This window comes from Lactuca serriola, chromosome 8 (assembly GCF_051521515.1).
Source record: "Lactuca serriola cultivar US96UC23 chromosome 8, Lser_US96UC23_V15, whole genome shotgun sequence".
In the NCBI taxonomy this organism is placed as follows: Eukaryota; Viridiplantae; Streptophyta; class Magnoliopsida; order Asterales; family Asteraceae; genus Lactuca; species Lactuca serriola.
This window is the reverse complement of record NC_136415.1, coordinates 210,987,584-211,010,059: the sequence shown is the minus strand read 5'-3', so window position 1 is coordinate 211,010,059 and position 22,476 is coordinate 210,987,584. Positions and strand designations below refer to the sequence as shown.

Here is a 22,476-nt window from a genome sequence, read left to right as displayed (position 1 = left end):
ACACACAACATTACAGATGCACAACGAAACAGGATTCCGTGACATCCCGAAATTTAGGGATGATATTATAGACGGCCAATTCACTGCAAATTTTGTGATAATTTGACTTATTGGGTTTTAGTGCATCTTAAGTAAAAGAAATACATTCATTTAAACTATTATAAGATGTCAGATGATACCTTACTTCCAAAATGTGTAAACTGTCAACCAAATCAAACCGCTCAAACTGTAACGCTAATTCATGCGTTTGAAAAACTAAAATTTTGCATTAAGCAGTTTTATGCAAACAAACATTAAAATATTATAGTGCATGTTCCCATGTTTTAGAAAAATATAAAGAACGTCCAAAATGGAGTTTGTATGCTAAAGATCCGACCGTTTTCAGAAACCAAACCGGTATAACACCAGTTTTACCTGTTTTACTTAAATTGTTTTAATCTGTTGAGGCACTTACGCATTGCCGACGGGATTTCCGAGAACATTTTTGGAATTAGACTATATCTTATTTTTTAATTTCACACTCGGAATATTTTTAACAAAAATGTTTACAAAATTCGCGAAAATGGATATCGCGAGCCGTTTAGATGCAAAACTTCAAAAGCATTTTCCCGGAGTTCCGTAACTCCAAAAACTAATCCGTTTGATGTTCTGGAATCCTTGAGTTAAAATCTATCTGGCAATACTTTTGAAAAAAATTCTTGACTTTCGGATCCCAATGTACTCGATTTGGAGTGTGTTTGAGCATTAAACTTAATTGGGACCCACTAAGCCTAGGAGGACCTATTTCCAGCTCATATTTCTTTCTCTACATTTCTTTCACCAATCAAGGTTATGTGCACATGTTGCTAAACAAGGTAAAAGTATGGGATGGGGTATGACTTCAAAGGTAATGGGTGTGTGGACTTTTACTATAAATTGAAGCCTAATAAGCTTCAAATCCCACTCACCAGCTTCTCTTCCCTTGTACCACTCTAAATCTCGATCCTTCCTTCTCCATATCTCCCTTGGTTTCTTGATCACCACCACAAAACCATCACTAAACTACCATAACACCACCATTCCTCCACCCCAAATCAACCATTATGACACCCTTATAACCCCATTAAGCACCTACCTCACCCCAAGCATCCCTTGGTCGAAAGATAGCTCCAAAGGAGGAAGAATCGGAGTCAAAACAACCCACGGAACCACCCCCGATCACCCCACTGCCGGCCACCCTCCATCACCATCTAAAACTCATCACCACCACGAATGTTGTGTTGCTTGACTGACATCAAAAACCTTCTTCGCTCCTTTCTTTCTCTCCCTTTCGTCGAATACCACCGGAAAACCAGGGAAAAACCGGAAGCAGGAAGCTGCCGGCCTCTATGTATCATCACCGAACCACCACTGTTGCTGCAAGCAACCTCCACCAAGCACCAGTTAATGCTGTAAGTAACCTCCCAAACACCCCTTTTATTTATTAATAAAGTCTTTGGTCGACATGGAATAATCTCAGGACCATTCGTTCGTCTTTTTTCTCGTTTTGGTAAGACATAAATACGAAGAAGAACAGGAGGATTCCCTCCTGTTATGAACCAGACAACCAAACATATATACACTTTAAATAAGTTCAGTCCTTCATCTATGAAATTGCGTAACTTTAGCCCTCCCTCTCAAAAATTGTTTACAAATCTAGTCCCAAACACCTAAAGTTCCATTAAAAATGTTCAAAACTCATCCCCTACTCGAAAATGTCTTTCAAATTACAACTAAAGATACCAAACTTTCATTTTATTTAATTAAATTACACCACTCCTTGTGATTTATTTGAAAATAAATCCAAAACTCAAATGTGCTATGACTGTATAGATGGTTATCAACTTGGTAGTTTCAATATACCTCATACATACACAAAAATATATAGGTTTACATATTTATACAAGTTATAGAACTTGTATCTTAGGCTCATATATGTGCTTGTGTACACTACCCTATTTTTTATCAACTATTTAAACAAGTATCATACACTTTTATGCTTATGCTTATCAATTATACTTTTCTTCCATCTATTTATCCGTATTTGCGGTTGTTATGTACAACATTGACAGATAACTTTATCCGTATATTCGTATGTTTGTTTATCCGTTATTCATACAACTTTGTCACTATAAACTTTAACTAGATTTCATTATCTAGAAACCACAATTTAGATTTCTACTGTTATCTTACATTTCCAAACACAGTTTTACTTACAACAAAGGTAATACTTTTTAGATCATATTAAAAGTATCATTATTACACAAAACCTGTAACTCTCACCAACCTTTGTGTTGGCCCTCAAACTTACATGATTCTCAAGAGATAATTAGACAATCTTTCAGACAAAAGATTAGTCATGGATTACAGACAACCTAGCTATTTAGTTTTTGTTATCTACTTACCTGTTTAAGGCAACTACTGTACTATTATTATCTGTAAGAACCCTGTATTCAAACTTAATTATGGAATACAAATGCTGTTTTGTTGATCGTTGTACTTGGGCTATATATTCAGTTTATCTGTGATCCATGAACTTAGTCGTACTCCCGGCATGTTCCGCCTCGGACGGGGGTGTGACAGAAATGGTATCAGAGCTAAATTGGCTATCGAGAACCCGTATCCTCGAAAGAGGAATACAACTATTGCAAACTGGCTTCTAATAAATGTATTATTAATAATAACACTACTTCTCGACTACTTACGGTATGAGGAATCCGGTTTAAAGTGTCTCATAGGGTTGTTGGATTTCAAAATAGTTTAATAGCCAAAATGGTCCTGCTCTCCGTTGCTTCATGTCTGGCCCTCGTCTATGCTCGATAGTTGGGAAGTATAAAACAAAAATTAATAATACTACAAACCCCACCAACCATAATATATAAGAGTTTATATATATATATATATATATATATATATATATATATATATATATATATATATATACTTTGACTCCCGATAAGAACACTTAAAGAATTCTAACTATCCCTTTAACTAAAACTATCAACTCAACCCTTTAGGCCAGACACCACAATTAAGGTTAGTACCATACATAAGTCATACCATAAATTAATCTAGAATGCGCACCTATTTTGTTTATGTTCGGGCCGGTGAACAACCAACCTTGAGCAAGAAGTTTAACAGACTACAACGACTGAGAGTTTTAGAGATTGAAGAATGTTCTCTAGATCCGCTGTAGCAACCTAGTATCTTAGAATCCATATATGCATTTTAAAACTCTTATACATTTCAAAATCATTAGAAATTAAGACCCGTTTTCTATCATTTGGAAATGTAGAGGATTTCCGAACCAATCACCTTTCCCGTATCGTTTAGAAATCTGTAGGATTTCAGGAAGTCAATCCCTCCCTATAATTTGGAAATCTGTAGGATTTTATGAACAAATTATACTAATACACTATGATAAAATTCAATTCATACATACTTGCTTAGGACTTCGTAGTGTTAACACAACCTAACGTGTCCGTTTTGAACATATTAAGGACAATGCCTCTACGAAAGGAACCACGAGTTCGTCCACCCCCAACTCCTTGAGGCAACCGGAAGAAAAGCCCCACAAGTAACTCAAACCTCGGTAGAAACTCCAAACCGTGAAGAAAATATTTACACAACGAATATGAACCCAACATTCCAAATGGACCCCACCATGATGCAAAACATGCTTGCACAAGGAATTGCTACAGCCTTGGCAACATACGAGGCAACCCGAAATGGAAACACTAGGAATAGTGGAAGTAGCACTCCAATAACTCACCAAAACAATCTCAGATACTGCTCCTACAAGGAATTCGTGGGCTAAAAACCTCGATCCTTCTATGGAACTAAAGGACCTGTTGGTATATCCCGTTGGATAGAAAAAACTGCAGCAATTTTTCACATCAGTGCGTGCCCTGATGATTGTCGAATCAAGTACGCTACCTGCACACTGATGGACTCTGCCTTAACTTGGTAGAATAACCATGCAAAGTCCATGGGAAATCAAAGGGGGACTCCAAGCATCACAAAACTAAACCAGAACCAATGGCTATCTATGCCGCAATTACCAACAATCCCACCCCAGTTAAGTGCTATACTGGGACTTTACCTCATTTTATAAATTAAAATTTCCATCATGTCGGAAATTGTAGGGAGGTAATATGCAACAAGTGTAACATGAGAGGTCACATCTCGAGGTACAACAGAAACACACCAACCACTAAGGCAGGAGGAAGCCATAACAATTTTGAATGCAATCAACAAGGGCTTTTTTGGAAGGACTGTCCGAAACTGAAGAATCAGGGTGGCAATGGAAGAGCACTTATGATCACTAATGGAGATGCTCTTCAGGAACCACCTATAATTATTGGTACGTTTCATATAAAAAATGTTTAGGATTCAGTATTAATTGATACTAGTACCGATAAAAGCTTTATCGACCAGGTTTCGAAACATTTGAAAACATAAATTCAACAAACTTAATAAAACTTACACAGTAGATATGTCAATCAACCAAATAGAAGCACTTTAGAAATACTCACCAATTGCCTTCTCACCATGAATAGTTATGTCATTCATATAGAAACTAAGGACCCTTGCTGGTAATCTATGCTTGCTAGGTGTATACGTTAAGGTCGTATATAAATAAGATTCTATAGACTTAGAATTTGTGACTCTGCTTTACTTCTTGTTCCCTGTTTGGTTGTGAGCTTAAGGTAGAATCACTTATTCGATCATCTATTCAATCTTGATTATATACGACATGTATGCACAAAGCGATTATAGATGGACCATGCATGGATCAAATACCACAAAAATACATTACGATTCATTAAAGCGTGATGTACTATCGGTACGAACTCAATTTCGAGACAAAATTTCCTTTAATGGGGGAGGCAATGTGACATCCCGAAATTTAGGGCTAATATTATAGATGACCATATCACTGTGTATCTCGTGATAATATGTATTATTGAGTTTTAGAACATCTTAAGTAAAATAAATAAGTTCATTTAAACTATTATAAGATGTCAGATGATACCTTGCTTCCAAATGTGTAAACTGTCAACCGAATCAAACCGCTCAAACTGCAACGCTAATTAATGCGTCTGAAATTCTGAAATTTTGCATTAAGTAGTTTTAAGCAAAACAAGCATTAAAATATTATAGTACATGTTCCCATGTTTCTAAAAATATAAAAAACGTCCAAAATGGAGTTGGTATGCTATAGATCCGACCGTTTTAAGAAACCAAACCGATATAACACCGATTTTACCTATTTTGCTTAAACTGTTTTAATCCGTTGAGGCACTTACGCATTGCCGACGGGATTTCCGAGAGAATTTTTGGAATCAAACTATAACCTATTATTTAATTTCACACTCGAAATATTTTTAACAAAAATATTTACAAAAGTCGTGAAAACGGACAGCGCGAGCCATTTAGACGCAAAAACTTCAAACGCAATTTCCCGGAGTTCCGCAACTCAAAAAATTAATCCGTTTGATGTTCCTGAATCCTTGAGTTAAACTATATGTAATGGTGCTTTCAAAAAAAATCTCGACTTTTGGATCACGATGCAACCGATTTGGAGTGTGTTTGAGCATTAAAGGAGGGTATAATCCTTAAGTGGGACCCACTACGCCTAGGAGGACCAATTTACAACTCATATTTCTTTCCCCACATTTCTTTCACCAATTAATATTATGTGCACATGTTGCTAAACAAGGTACAAGTATGGGATGAGGTATGGCTTCAAAGGTAATGGGTGTGTGGACTTTTACTATACATTGAAGCCTATGAAGCTTCAAATCCCATTCACCAACGTCTCTTCCCTTCTACCTCTATAAATCTCGATCCGTCCCTCTCCATATCTCGCTTGGTTTCTTGATCACCACCACAAAACCATCACTAAACCACCATAATGCCACCATTCCTCCTCCCCAAACCCACCATTATGCAATCGTTATAACGCCATTAAGCACCTACCTCACCCCAGGCATCCCTCTGTCGAAAGATAGCTCCAAAGGAGGAAGAATCGAAGGAAAAATGGCCCCCAGAACCACCCCTGATCACCCTACTACCGGCTGTTGCGTTAATCAGTTGTTTCTAAAAGCAATAGGAAAGTTTCCTTTTTATTAGTTGTAACATCCCAAAATTTAAGACCAAAAAATTCATTTTTAATTAAGTAATTATAAAAACCATTAGTAGAAAAACATCCATAGTGTCATACCTTATCAAAACCAATATGTCAATAATCGAAACATGTCATAATGAAACAACATTAGAGTATAACTCCCAAGGATCTCATGTGCGGAAATCATGGTGTGATGCGCTGCAGTCATGCCAGCTCCTTTCCTTTCGAAGAAGAAGTACCTGAAACCAAAACTGAAAACCGTAAGCACAAATCTTAGTGAGTTCCCCCCATCATACCACATACCATACAATAAACATACTATCACCCGACCTACGCTGCTGAGCATATCTCGGTGCTCAACCTACCAATTTCAGGCATACCGGGGTGCCCAACCAACCCCTGTTAGGCATAATTAGCCTAATGTGGAGGAGCTTTGTTCTTTGAGAGAATATTGAGTAAGTTGAAGAAAAATGGAGATGGTGGGGGGGGGGGGGTGAGGTGATGTTTGTATTGTTGTTTGTTGGATAATAGCCTTGATACATGTTGGTTAATGTTTTGTGCTGGAAAGGATGCAACACTCATGTCACTTTGTCAACTCTTTTTTATCAACTGATAATGTTATTAAGCCACCAAAATCACATGGTGATTTTGGTCTAGTACCACCGAGATCATAGAGTTTTCGGTCGTAAACCGAGAACTCTAAAAGCGAGATCATAGAGTTTTCGGTCCTAAACTGAAAACTCTAAAAGCAAAGTAAAATCCCAAAATTTATGTCCTACCTATTTGACTTTTATTGACTTGTGATGTGTGCAAAAGTACCTACTAGTTTTAAATTTATAAGCCAACAGACTTACCTAGCTAAAATGCACCTAGGCAATGTACCTAGTCGAATTATAGAATAGTTTAGGTAAGTCGGGTGTCGATCACAGGGAACGAATTTAATTAACTAATTTAACTACTAAAATTAATCTAACATAAAACAATAATTAAAAAGGTTTTTATATGATTTTGCAAGTTCAGACAAACTTAAACACTCAACGATCAATATATTAAAAACACTTTCGTTTTGTTTCGAATCCACCATTTTCCTATGGTTAGCTCTTATTTATGGATTAATAAAGTTGGTTACCAATTTATATGTAATTAGAAATTTGGTCAAATCTACTAATATTTTCACCAATTCATGTACTACTTTGTAAGGTCCTACACAAGCAAACACAAAATTAGTTCTTAATTATAATTGGGCTATGTAAGATTTGTTAAACACAATTATGGTCACAATTATGTTCTCTAACACAGTTAAATTGTTACTTTTATCACTTAACTAAGATGTGGTCAATCCTAGCTCTAGCAATTTAATGGTCACTAAATCACCACGTAAACAAGTTCATGTAATTTAATGGTCACCAAGCTACACTTAACTTGAATTAAAGCAACAAAGAGAAACACTTTAACATGCTAGGTAAGTTAATCAAGTACAAGCTCCAAACCAACTTTTATAAATCCATAAACTAATAAACTAAACCATAGTTATTAGGGTTTCATCTAACTAAACGAAAGTAAAGAAGTTCAACTACTCATATTTAAAATCAAACACACAAGCTCATGGAAAAGTGACATGATCAAATGAATGCAAACCGAATGTAGTGTTCTAATCTTCAAATTCTCGATCTTCAAACAATCTCTCCTTCCAAAAGGTGTTTTTTGCACTTTTATGACCTCTAAGATCGATTATAACTCCAGGAAATCATATCCAACCTCCCCGAAGTCGATATGCTAAGGGATATTTATAGTTTCCAAAAATCGCGTCTCACGTCGTGAGAATTAGTGTCTCACGTCGTGATATTAGTAGAATTCGTGTTCGGCAAGGAAACTGCATTCCGCGTTGCTATCTTCTAGAATAATCAATCTCACGTCGTGAGATTATACTCCTTACATCGTGAGAACTGGGAATTAGCATTTGGCACCAAAAAGAAAGTCTTCATAAATTTTGTCTAGTTTTCAAATCATTCTGAATCTTGTCAATCGGAGTTACGAGTCATGAGATATGGTCAAAATAACGACGAAGGGTCAAGCTGTCTAGCAACATCCTTTTTGAATCTTTTTTAGCTCTAGTCCTCCAAGTATCTAGCTTTTGTCGGTTTCAATCATTTTCTTTGTGAATGTCCACTTTTGGCTACAAAATATAATTTAAATATTATATGTACCAAATATCTTTGCAATTAACTAAATCATAGCTTAAAATGTATTAAAATATTGCCTAGGTATGTGTATAAATATGACACTATCAACTTGTTTGACTTTTGCTGATCTAGAATTGCCAGTTGTCACATAGTACGAGCTTGCAGGCATACAATCTCCTACAATACACATACCCGGCTTCCTTCCTAGATCCTTAGCCCAAATCTAGCATGCAGTTCACATATTCAGAATTCACATCATAACGTAACATATATGGGTATCTTGGGGAAAACTTACTTGAGCTCGGCCGATTGAACGCATCACACTCCTTGTTCTTTCTCAAAACCCTTAATTTTATTTTGTTTGAAAAATTATTTTCATAGTAAAAATTTCTCAAACCCTCGATTTGAGTCCAAATACCCCTGAAGGTGTGTCCGAATCCCTTAAACCAAGGCTTTGATACCAACTTGTAACATCCTAAAATTTGAGAACAAAAATTTCATTTTTAATTAAGTAATTATAAAAACCACTAGTATAAAAACATCTATAGTTTCATCCCATATCAAAACCAATATGTCAATAATCAAAACATGTCATTATGTAACAACGTTAGAGTATAACTCCCAAGGATCTCATGTACGGAAATCAAGGTGTGATGCGCTGCATTCATGCCAACTCCTTTCCTTTCGAAGAAGAAGTACCTGAAACAAATACTAAAAACCGTAAGCACAAAGCTTAGTGAGTTCCCATATCATACCACATACCATACAATAAACATACTGTCAGGCATATCTGGGTGCCCGACCTACCCTGCTGAGCATATGTGGGTGCTCAACCTACCCATGTCAAGCATACCGGGGTGCACGACCAACCCCTGTCAGGCATATCTGGGTGCCCAACCTACCCTGCCAGGCATATCTAGGTGCCCGACCGACCTTCATGTTTATCTCAACCGGTTACAGGGACTATTTCACCCCTACCACTACCACATAATAACATATCATATCATACTGTCAGACATATCTGGGTGCCCGACATATCCTCTAGTTTATCTCAACCGGTTACGGGGTCTAATCCACCCCTCCTACCACTATCACATAATATCATAACATACTAGCACATAAATCATAACAGATAGTGACATTCCAGATAATTATCACAAAGACAATCGTCTCTACTATAATCAACTATTAGTGGGCCGACATTGGTGCCATCGACCCACTTCTACTAGAAGGTAAGTCACCTGACACTACTGAAGTTCATTGCAGGAAATCCTTAGCTGCTGTCCTGGCAACTCCCTGGGCTATTAATTCCAAAATATCACCCAATTAGCAATTGGGTTCTAAACCATGATCCATAATCCTTACTTGGGGTAAAATAACCGTTTCACCCCCGACCCATTAAGGACTAAATTATAAAATCCATGAAAGTCCATCAATGACCCAATTTTCCAACTTGGGCCTAAACCCTTACATGAAACCACCCTTTATAACCCATTATGTACTTCATAACCCTACAGGAGTCAACCATGGTCAAAGTCAAGTCAAGGTCAAAGTCAACATCCAAGTCAAAGTCAAAGTCAATGCTCCGAGTTGACTTAACTCGTCTAGTTGTCCTTCAACTCGGCGAGTTCCCATAAACCACAGAATCGTGATACTTCGAATCAAATCATCGAGTCCTCCCTTAACTTGTCAAGTTACTTCCTTTTCAACAGAATCGGGACATATACATCAACTCGTCGAGTTCTTTAGTCTGTTAACCATTCTTAATGCATTAAGACATTTCCCTTGAATCCAACAGCTCCAAACCTCAGGTCCTTTCCATTATGATGTCTAGAAGGGTAAAGTTTCCAGCTTTACCCCCAAGAACTATCTACTATGCTTAAAACTCAAACCCTGGTTTCTATAAAGGTGGTCTTGATCCATTACACCCCCTAAACTCCTACTACAACCCACCAACATACAGATCTGATGTCCCAAGGTGGACAAATCACGTAAAGTTTCCAACTTTATGTTCATGCATGCTAGAAACACCCTCAAATGTCCATTTTTGGCTTCACAATGGACATATTGCATGAATAGGACATGGAGGCCATTAAAGTTTGCAACTTTTAAGCCTCAATAGGCCATATAGGGGTTAGATCTATCCCATTATCCCCTGGAAACCTCTGCTCTTCGGACCATTTGATCAAAGCCCCAAAACTCAAGCTAAAACTTCAAGAAAAGTGATGTATTAAGCTATAGGTCAAGGTGACGACTTTATACCTCAAAGATGCAGCTCTTGATGAAGGGTTTCTGGATCTAGAGTCACCCCTCCAAGCAAGTTGCTTCCCTATTCAAGTCTCCTTCAAGAATCACCAATAAATACTCATCATGAACCCACAACACTCAAACATGGCCTTAGGTTCTCGAGGTTAGGGTTTTGGACAATGGAGGCTAGAAATGAGGCCAAAACCTAAAGCTTAAGTTGTTTAAATAGGGTACAAAACCCCGAATTTAGGGTTTCTCAAATTGCGACCAACTCATCGAGTTGGTCCCCTCCAATTCTTCGAGTTAATCTTCGAAAAATGTGTGTGACTCATAATTCCTACACGTCGAGTTTATGCCTTAAACTTGATAAGTTGAACTTTAACAATGAGGTTTTATTTTCCATAATTAGCCTTCTAGATTCTGGGTGTTACAACTCTCCCCCACTTAAATTAGATCTCGTCCTCAGAATCGCTCCTTATTGACATCCATATCAAAGCTATCAATCCTGATGACCATGATCGGATTTTCTGCATATATGATGGCCTTCCCAAGGCCACCGAAACCCAAACGAAACTCCTACCCCGTAATAACACCGAACCTTCATCCCTTGCAAACCATCTCTACCTCCTGAGACCTGAATCTGCAGTATCATGACTCCTCAACAACTCGACCGTGCTGAACAAACTGTCTGTCAATCATTCAACTGATAGAAACAATCATAATTCTTCCAAGTCCGATCATACAACGACCTATCCTGATCTACTCAAACCATCCTTAGAATAATTCTTCAAGCTTGGTGATTAACAACTCCTCAATCTCTCAATTAAAACCAACCCCACATATCTGGAATCCGAATCCTAAGTCTCAATGGTCTGACTCCCTGTCAGACCCCTCACACCGAACTGTCACCAAGCCATCCTCATATAGTCTCTCACCACACAAAATGCTTCCAATCCCCGACCAAATTATCATCTCGACGGAAACAAAATCACTAACCATATGTTGCTAAAGAACACTTAACTCGGCAGGAGGCTCAAATGATCCTTCGAGTAGAAGATTCACCCTTGCAACCGTTAGACTCAGACGAGAGCTGTGCAACATGGTTAAATCAATTACTCTGAGATTATTTAATCCCACTATGAGTGACTTGGGATTACCCAACCAATCAGTTACCCATCTATACATGAAGTCCTAAAACACTAATACTGCCTGAAACACTAAACTGCCTGAAACAGTGAATTGCCTGAAATAGTGTGCTGCCTCCTAGATGCCTTCCAAATTCCACCGAGATCTCCCTGGTTTCAATTCATTTGCCAGTCATATAAGATACTGGGTTTCAGCCTAGTTGCGGAACCAAAAGACTCTCACGTAGTCGCCCCACACGACTTCCAAACGAAATCCTCGTCTGCCAATAGTTGTCATTAGTTATATTGCCACTATGGCTCTCATGACCTCCTGATCTAACCGATTGGTCCATACGTCGAATCCCGACGTCGCCAAATCCAAGGTTGAAAGTGATTGCTACATGACTAAGGGTATCCTTATATCACCAACGACCTTAAATGGCCCATCGCTTCCTTGATCCCATGACTTCAGTGGTGTTCCTATGGTCTTATCATTGGATCAACCAACTCTAATTCTTCTAGGGAAATCCATAAACCAATCCGTGGATTTTCCATGCCCTCATTGCTGCACTCGAACTGGTGGGTACCACTATTCCTTCTGTGATCTAACAACACTCCCATGTTATCTACCAACCTAGTGAATGCTATGGCTACACCCAGAGTCTTACAACATTCTAGCACTATCTGCCAACCTTGTGAATGCTACGGCTACACCCACAGATTTACAACATTCTAGCTCTATCTGCCAACCTTGTGAATGTTGCGGCTACACGTACAGACTTACAACACTCTAACATTATCTGCCAACCTTGTGAATGCTATGGCTACACCCGCAGACTTACAACACTCTAACACTATCGGCCAACCTTGTGAATGCTACGTCTACACCCGCAGACTTACAACACTCTAACACCATCTGCCAACCTTGTGAATGCTATGGCTACACCCGCAGTCTTACAACACTCTAACATTATCTGCTAACCTAGGTCCTACCGCCATTCCAAATATACCCATCCTAGGTTGAACATGCACTTGACCTAACACTCAACTGAACCCGAGTCCTAAATGGACCACTAACCTAGTCCGCGAAACCTGCTATCCGATGCCAAGGAAAGGCATGAACCAAATGTTGGAGCATTTTCTGAACTCTCAACTCACACAATTCTCAACCTAGACGGTCACTCGACCTCCTTCCTCCCTGACGGGGATGAGAAACTCATCCTAGTTTCACACCTATTTCTACTCCTGAATACCTGGTCAATTCTCCCCTACTTAGATTTGACTAAGTCTTCACGGCACGTGAGAATTGAAGGATACCCAATCCATCTTACTTTCTAATAATCCACTTTTGACAACCTATGCTTACCCATGCTAGCGATCAATTACCAGTCAAACCCTAAGATCGTCCATCCTCTGAAATCTTGAAGAGTACCCTTGAAATCTGGTCCAGTCCGATACATCAATCCACATCCCATGCTGGCGACTGGAGGCCTTAATCTTTACCCTGGCTGGCGAATCCTCGTTCCTATTTCCATTCTTGCAGCACCATGAACTCTAACTGAACACAACCCATGATAAAATACAATTCTATTGAACATCCAATAACCAAACACCTATGCATCTAACACCCATATCTTCCTGCTACCGCTCCTCTCCTAGTGTCAGTAGTGCTAGAACCCATAAGTTCTCCCTTAGGGCACTGCCGATCATACCAGAACAGATGATGAAACCACGATATCCCATCGATACAGGTGGAATAGCTCGATGAATCTAACCACAAGACTTCCATATAATACCCCTGATCAATCTCTACTATGAACCGAGAGAACGCTGAACACCCCGATCCAGCAAAGGGAAACGACCTTTCACTAACTACTTAGTAATTCACGGTATGCAAATGGCATATGACAATAATTGAAGATATAACCCAACAAGAGAAAATAAATAAATTAGGGATTCACTTTCCCAACCCGCTACAATATTCCAAAACAAAGAAAAATTCCCACAACAACGTACAGATAAAACTGAAAGAAGACAAAGTTACATACCCACAACATCGCTTGCTGGAGTTCTGAGTTCTCCTGTCTGATACTTCAGGGCTTGACTCCTATCTGCTAGGGCTCCTGCCCCACCCTCTCGACCATCGGAGATTTGCAAAATAGCTAGAGAAGGCACCTTCACTGCTCCTCCCCTCTTTCTCGGACAGTCGGCCTTTTTTTGGCCTACCTGATCGTAGTGAAAACATAATGGGCTTGCCCCCTGAGAACAATATCTGCTGATATGACCGACCCTGACACACTTGTAGCAGTCTAAACTCTTGGAACAACAAACTCCCTTGTGCACTTTCCCGCACGTGCAGTGCTGACTCCGACCTTCCTGGCCTTTTACCTGATGATCAGAAGTCTTTGGGTCTCTTCCCGCGACCCTCTACTATACACACCTGGCACGATCCTCTCTTTCCAAGGTGCTCCAAATCAATCTCGCATCCTCGGAATCTGGAAGTCATATCCTTCAGGGTCTGACACCCTGTCACGCTCACTAGCTCTCTTGCCAACTTCTAAACTGCAATCGCTGGAACATCCTCTACCCCAAACCGGGTCACAAACTCCTCCCAAGACATAGTCTCTAATTTAGAAAGCACAATAGTTCGTGCAATCAATTCCCAACAGCTCCTTGCCACCCGATAGAGGAGATCCAAGGCGAACCGAACCTTGGCTCCTATGGGGTAGGGACTAGTGCGGAAAACACCTTCCATCTCCTCAACCCAACGCGAACTCAAAATCTTGGCAGTCCTCCCTCGACTGGATCACCACCTGAGCCTAGACCTAATTCTGAACCAGAACCGCCTCCCTGAGTGCTCATCTCTAAACTTAAAAACCACAAAACCACCGATCAAAATATACTTAAGGATTCTCCACCCCGAAGCTTCTCAGATTCTCTAGGACTCTCACCAATTCGAGTATGGATCCTATGCTTTCAGTAGTATAGGCCCAATACTACCTTCCAAACCTATCCATACTTTCCTCAGCAATCCTCCCAAATCCTCCAAGTCACTTCCTCAAACTGATGCACCCAAGTCTCACTAAACCTCACTGCTAACCCACGAAAGCATATCCTAGGCTTTCATAGGTTCCCGAACCCACCCAGTGCTCAGCTGCTGAAATATTCCCAGTAATATCAACTAGATACCTCATGAATATAGCCGCATGCAATAGAGATCAAATAATCCTTCGAGTAGGAGACTCGATCCTAGAACGGTTGGACTTAGAAGAGAGTTATGCAATAGGCCAAGTCCATTACTCTGAGATTATCCAGCTTACGCCACATTAACGTAGCATATTCACTTAATAGCTAGCTTACATTGCTAGGAGTCCCACAAAGCACAAAGCAAGCAACATTCGGATAACGGAAAAACTAACCAACATACTCCCATCAAGCCATTCTATCCTCTTATTAGGAATCTGTACTATCATGCAATTCTAAGGCTCATACAATCACACATAATCTAAACAAACCATCTTATTACTGACTGATAAGTATGTCACACCCCCAAACCAGAACGGTAGAAATGTCTGGGGGTGGATGACTTCATGTACAGTATCATAACAAATGAATAATAGTGATCAAAGCCATACAACCATCATATTGATAATTAAGATGTTTAAATTATTTCCAACATATTGTTTGCTTGAATACTAAATACATATGACAAAAATAAATGGCGTGACGTGTGACGCCCCATCCTCGAAACTCTTTTGATTACATGTTTATTGATTTCCTAAGAATACAAGTGATTTTGAAAAGTATCAACAATTAAGTTTGTGAGTTTATAAGAGTTTTGTATGATAAAAATTGGTAACTTTCCTTGTAAAATGATAGAGTGCGCTTTATGAAAATCCAATAATTTCTTTGAAAATGGATTGTAAGTCTTAAAACCAAAGACCAAAAATATAAGTAGTGTTGTATTGGAAAATAGTATTATGTAGTCTTATCATTATATAAAACCAATTGAATGTATGTTAGCCCCGTAAACCAAATGTATTGTTAATACCCCATGTGAATTATTTTAACCATGCTAGCGGCTAGTAGCCTGCTACGACGTTCTTTAGGTGTCGAAATGTTAGAAATTTGTCACCCTAGACCTGCCGATCTAACTGTAGCTAACAACTTGGGTTTGGGGTTGTCAGTACCGTATAGATCTATACACAAGTGTCACACTCTCTTATCGAGACTCTAGTTATAATTCAAGACTTTAATGTGTACTCTGGTAGGTACGGTGAAGCCAATGTCCCACAAAATTGTATGAACTGGTTTACGTCTAGTGTAATGAAAACCCTTTTTCTTGTAAATTCAAGTATTACTCTTCCATAGTGTAAAAATAATTATATCTTTAAATAATTATATGTTTCGTCCGAAATGATAAAGTAGTGTTTGTGACTCCCAAACTATATCAACTATAGTTTATTATGATAGTTTTGTTAAGACTATTTATATAATCATTTATATAAATACGTAGTAGTTATCTTGTCTAGATGTTTTTAAAAGATTATATCATATAAACTTACATCTAACACCAGTATGAAAAATTGGTATGAAAAAGTCCATTTCTCGCTTTTGCTCATTTTTAACGATATTTACCGGTGCCAAAACAAATGTAACTTGATAAAACTTACTTTTACTGCTCTTAGGGTTTTTACTCAAGTCAACTTTATGTGTTTTTAAAACCATATATTTTTAGTTAAAACCCAGAAAATGATGTCATAAACTTGTTATAACCACTTTTGTATAAAAATCCATTTTTACATGAAATACTAGATTTTTGAGTTTTATTTTCGTGTAGCTAACACTTTGGTATTTTGTCTAGTTTCAAAATGTATGGTCAAAAAAACATATTTTGGGTTATATCCCACTAAAAATGGTGAAATAACTACAATCTAACCATTTTTTCTAGAAACCCATATCTTGATCATAAAAGTCTTTAAAATCCTTGTAGCTTTGTGGGTTTAACCCTTTTCTAAAGAACATATAACATAGTTTATGTTTGTTTTTCTTAGTTTTGTATCATTAAAACTATCATACCACACATAAATGTTCTAAAAACTAGTAATACTCATATTTAATGCAAATAATACTTTATATTCAACATAGAAATAAAACGTGCAAGCATTTGTGTTATAAACTAAACTTTACTTGTATCCCCCCCTAAAACATGAAAAACTCGAAAATATGGGGGTATGAACTCACCTTGAGTGTGTTTGTGGTTGGATAAAGAGATGAAGATGGAAATCTTCAAGCTTAGAATACTTGAAGGTGGTTGAAGAACACTTGAAGATGGTATTATCCTATGAATTTTAAAACATGATAGTGTGTGTAAATGATATGAAACTTGTATGAAAGTGTGTAGAAACACTAGATAATGAAGAAAAACTTACCAAAATGTTAAGAACTACTTGGAATAATTAGCCTAATGAGCAGGAGCTTTGTTCTTTGAGAGAATATGGAGTCAGTTGAAGAAAAATGGAGATGGAGGGGGGTTTGGGGAGCTCTCGACCAAAGTTAAAGAGGGGGGGGGGGGGGTGAGGTGAGGTGATGTTTGCATTGTTGTTTGTTGGATAATAGACTTGATACATGTTTGTCAATGTTTTGTGTTGGAAAGGATGAAACACTCATGTCACTAAGGCAACTTTTTTTTATCTACCGATAACGTTATTAAGCCACCGAAATCACATGGTGATTTCGGTCCAGTACCACCGAGATCATAGAGTTTTCGGTCCTAAACCGAGAACTCTAAAAGCGAGATCATAGAGTTTTCGGTCCTAAACCTAAAACTCTAATAGAAAAGTAAAATCGCAAAATTTATGTCCTACCTAGTTGACTTTCGTTGACTTGTTTGACTTTCGCCGATCCAGAACTGCCAGTTGTCACACATTACGAGCATGCAGGTCTACAAGCTCATTCCAGTAGGCATACTAGGCATCCTTCCTAGATCCTTATCCATAATCTAGTATGCAGTCCACATATTCACAATTCATATCATAACATAACATGTATGGGTATCTTGGGGAAAACTTACCCGAGCTCGGCCGATTGCACACATCACACACCTTGATCTTTCTCAAAACCCTTAATTTTATTTTTTTTTGAAAAATTATTTTCATCGTAAAAATTTCTCAAACCCTCGATTTGAGTCCAAACACCCTCGAAGGTGTGTACGAATCCCTCAAACCAAGGCTCTGATACCAACTTGTAACATCCCAAAATTTAAGATCGAAAATTTCATTTTTAATTAAGTAATTATAAAAACCACTAGTATAAAAACATCCGTAGTGTCATCCCATATCAAAACCAATATGTCAATAATCAAAACATGTCATAATGAAACAATACCATAGTATAACTCCCAAGAATCTCATGTACGGAAATCATGGTGTGATGCGCTGCAGTCATGCCGACTCCTTTCCTTTCGAACAAGAAGTAGCTGAAACCAAAACTAAACACCATAAGCACAAAGCTTAGCGGGTTCCCCTATCATACAACATACCATATAATAAACATACTGTCAAACATATCTAGGCGCCCGACCTACCCTGCTGAGCATATCTGGGTGCTTAACCTACCTATTTCAGGCATACCGGGGTGCCCGCCCTACCCCTGTCAGGCATATATGGGTGCCCAGCCTACCCTGCCAGGCATATCTGAGTGCCCGACCTACCCTTCAGTTTATCTCAACCGGTTATGGGGTCTATTTCACCCTCTAACACTAACACATAATAACATATCATATCATACTGTCAGACATATCTGGGTGCCCGACCTACCCTCTAGTTTATCTCAACCGGTTACGGGGTCTAATCCACACCTCCTACCACTATCACATAATATCATAGCATAATAGCACATAAAGCATAACAAATAGTGGCATACCAGACAATTATCACAAAGACAATCGTCTCTACTATAATCAACTATTAGTAGGCCGTCATTGGTGTCTTCGACCCATTTCTACTAGAAGGTAACTCACCTGACACTACTGAATTCCATTGCAGGAAATCCTTAGGTGTTGTCCTGGCAACTCCCTGGGCTATCAATACCAAAATATCACCCAATTAGAAATTAGGTTGCAAACCATGATCCATAATTCTTACTTGGGGGTGAAATGATCATTTCACCCTCGACCCATAAAGGCCCAAATTATAAAATCCATGAAAGTCCATCAATGGTCAAAATTTCCAACTTGGGCCTAAACCCTTACATGAAACCACCCTTTAGAACCGATTTTGTACTTCATAACCATACAGGGGTTAACCTTGGTCAAATTCAAGTCAAGGTCAAATTCAACATGCAAGTCAAAGTCAAAGTCAACGCTCCGAGTTGACTCAAATCATCGAGTTGTCCTTTAACTTGGCGAGTTCCCATAAAACACAAAATCATGATACTACGAATGAATTCATCGAGTTATTTCCTTTTCAACAGAATTGGGACATACTCACATCAACTCACCGAGTTCCATAGTGAACTTGTCGAGTTCTTCAGTCTGCTAACCGTTCTTAATGCATTAAGTCATTTCCATTAAATCCTACAGCTCCAAACCTCATGTCCTTTCCTTTATGATGTTTAGAAGGGTAAAGTTTCCAACTTTACCCCTAAGAACTATCTACTAAGCTTAAAACTCAAACCCTAGTTTCTTTAAAGGTGGTCTAGATCCATTAACCCCCTAAACTCCTACTACAACCCACCAACATACAGATCTGATGTCCTAAGGTGGACAAATCACGTAAAGTTTCCAACTTTACGTTCATGCATGCTAGAAACACCCTAAAATGTCCATTTTTGGCTTCAAAATGGACATATTGAATGAATGGGACATGGAGGCCATTAAATTTGCAACTCTAAGCCTCAATAGGCCATATAGGGGCCAAATCTATCCCATTAACCCCTGGAAACCTCTTCTCTTCGGACCATTTGATCAAAGCCCCAAAACTCAATCTAAAACTTCAAGAAAAGAGATCTAGTAAGCTATAGGTCAAGGCGACGACTTTATACCTCAAAGATGCAGCTCTTGATGAAGGGTTTCTGGATCTAGAGTCACTCCTCCAACCTAGGTGCTTCCCTCTTGAAGTCTCCTTCAAGAATCACCAGAAAATACTCCTCAAGAACTCACAACACTCAAAAATGGACTTAGGGTCTCGAGGTTAGGGTTTTTGACGATGGAGGCTGGAAATGAGGACAAACCCTAGAGCTGAAGTTGTTTAAATAGGATACAAAACCCCGAATTTAGGGTTTCTCAAACCGCGACCAATTCGTCGAGTTGGTCCTCACCAACTTGTCGAATTGATCTTCGAAAATACATGTGACTCGTAATTCCTACACGTCTATTTTATGCCTTAAACTCGACGAGTTGACCTTTAAAAATGAGGTTTTATTTTCCATAATTAGCCTTCTAGATTCTGGGTGTTACATTAGTATTTTATGTTGCTTTCCAAGAGTTTGTATTAGAGTAAAAGTTTATTAGTTTTAGTATAAATAAGGGGTTGAACTCATTAGTTTTAATAGAATTAAAATAAAGTAATCTTCAAAGTTTCTCTCGTTTTTTGTTATTTTATTCTTTTATTCTCCTGTTCTCCCTTGTATATTTTGTTGTTCATTGATTTCTTCCTTAGGAACCAAGGCATCATCAGTTGATATCTTACACTTGGTATCAAAGCGGTTTCTTTGAAAGGGGTTTGATTCGAGGTTGATTACAAGCACCTCCGATTTTCCCTTAACCGGGCTTGTGAGAGACTAACCGGAGGCGTAGAATAAACGAACGGGTAGACGTCAATGCGATTGCTTTGATTTGGTTCGTTTTTGCGGGTGACAGAAGATGGTAAAGGTGGTTGTGACCTTGTCTTGTTGTTTAGTGGAAAAGCGCTCTTAGAACAAGCTTGATTAAAGAAGTCGGGGTTGTCACAAATAATAGGATGTTGATGGTTAAAGAAGGAGGTTCGATGACATATCAAGTTCCAGTTTTGACTCCAATAAATTATTTGGTGTGGGCATTCAAAGTCAAGTTGATTATGGATGCACACGACATATAGGAGACAGTTGAACCAAAGGCGTTAGGTGAAGCATCAGATCAAAAGAAGTCAAAACAAGATCTTTCTTTGTTTCAAGCGATACCCGAAGACATGGTGTTACAAATGGCGAGTTACACCAATCCCAAGCAAGTGTGGGATGGGTTGAAAACAAGGTATTTCGGTGTGGATCGGGTGAGAACGGCTCAACTTGCAATCTTAAAAAGGGAGCTTGAAAGCTTGCGCATGAAGGAGGGTGAAATGGTTGATGATTTTATGACAAAATTATCTAGTTTAGCGTCAAAAGTAAGGAGTCTTGGTTACGAGCTTAAAGAAGTTGATTTAGTGAAAAGGTTACTTGATTCGATGCCTAAGTTATTTCTTCAAATCGTGGTTTCAATAGAGTAATGTTTTGAGTTTGATTCATTGTTATTTGATGAAGCGGTTGGTGGATTAAAGGAATACTAGGAGCGTATAAGAGGAATTGAGAAAGTGTAGGACACTCAAGGTGGGTTTTTGTTGGCTAGTGAGGAAAAAATCACATGATTTTAAGCATTGTGGCAATGTGCGTTCAAATCGGGATGACTTTGGACGTGGCCAGGGAAGAGGTCGGGGGTTCGAGAGAAGTCAAGATGGTAATGAACGTGTCTAGGATAAAAGTCACGTTAAATGTTACAAATGTGGTGAGTTTGGTCACTATAGCAACGAGTGTCCTAAAAGGGAAAAAGAAGAGGCGGGTCTAATCGAAGCGGAACCGACATTGTTTTGAACGAGTGGATCATATGGCCAAATCGATTAAAAGGGTGATTGTTGGGTTAATCGGTTGTTTGAAAAGCAATAGGAAAGTTTCCTTTTTATTAGTATTTAATGTTTCTTTCCAAGAGTTTGTTTTAGAGTAAAAGTCTATTGGTTTTAGTATAAATCAGGGGTTTAACCCATTAGTTTTAATAGAATTAAAAATAAAGTAATCCTCAAGTTTCTCTCGTTTTTTGTTCTTTTATTCTTTTATTCTCATGTTCTCACTTGTATCTTTTCTTGTTCATTGATTTCTTCCTTAGGAACCAAAGCATCATCAGTTTGATATCTTACACTGGCCACCCTCCATCACCATCAAAAACTCATCACCACCATGAATGTTGTGCTGTTGTGCTGCTTGACTGACATTAAAAACCTTCCTCACTCCTTTCTTCCTCTCCCTCTCGTCGAATACCACCAGAAAACTAGGGAAAAACCGACAGCAGGAGGCTGCCGGCCTCCACCTATCATCACCGAACCACCACTGTTCCTGCAAGCAACCTGCGTCGGCCACCACTTAATGTTGTAAGTAACCTCCCAAACACCCATTTTATTCATTAATAAAGGTTTCGGTTGACATGGAATAATCTCAGGACCATTCGTTCATTTTTTTTTCTCGTTTTGGTAAGACACGAAGACGAAGAAGAACATGAGGATTCCCTCCTAAACCAGACAATGAAACATATATACAATTTAAATAAGTTCAATCCCTCATCTATGAAATTGCCCAGCTTTAGCCCCTCCCTCTCAAAAATTGTTTTCAAATCTAGTCCCAAACACCTAAACTTCCATTAAAAATGTTCAAAACTCATCCCCCACTCGAAAATGTCTTTTAAAACAAATATAAGATACCAAAATTTCATTTTATTTAATTAAATTACACCACACGATTTACTTCACCTTGAATAACTATCGAAAAATGGCTT

General features: G+C 38.5%; 1 protein-coding gene across 1 annotated transcript in view; it reads left to right on the top strand.

Annotated features, from left to right (window-relative positions):
• LOC145067836 (uncharacterized) overlaps positions 1-21,163 on the top strand; it is a 30,508-nt gene extending 9,345 nt beyond the window's left edge. Inside the window, exon 2 of the mRNA XM_079014874.1 lies at positions 20,780-21,163. Within this exon, the coding sequence (XP_078871000.1) occupies positions 20,780-21,163 (384 nt within the window). The remainder of the gene's footprint in view (positions 1-20,779) is intronic.
• Positions 21,164-22,476: the final 1,313 nt, after the last annotated feature.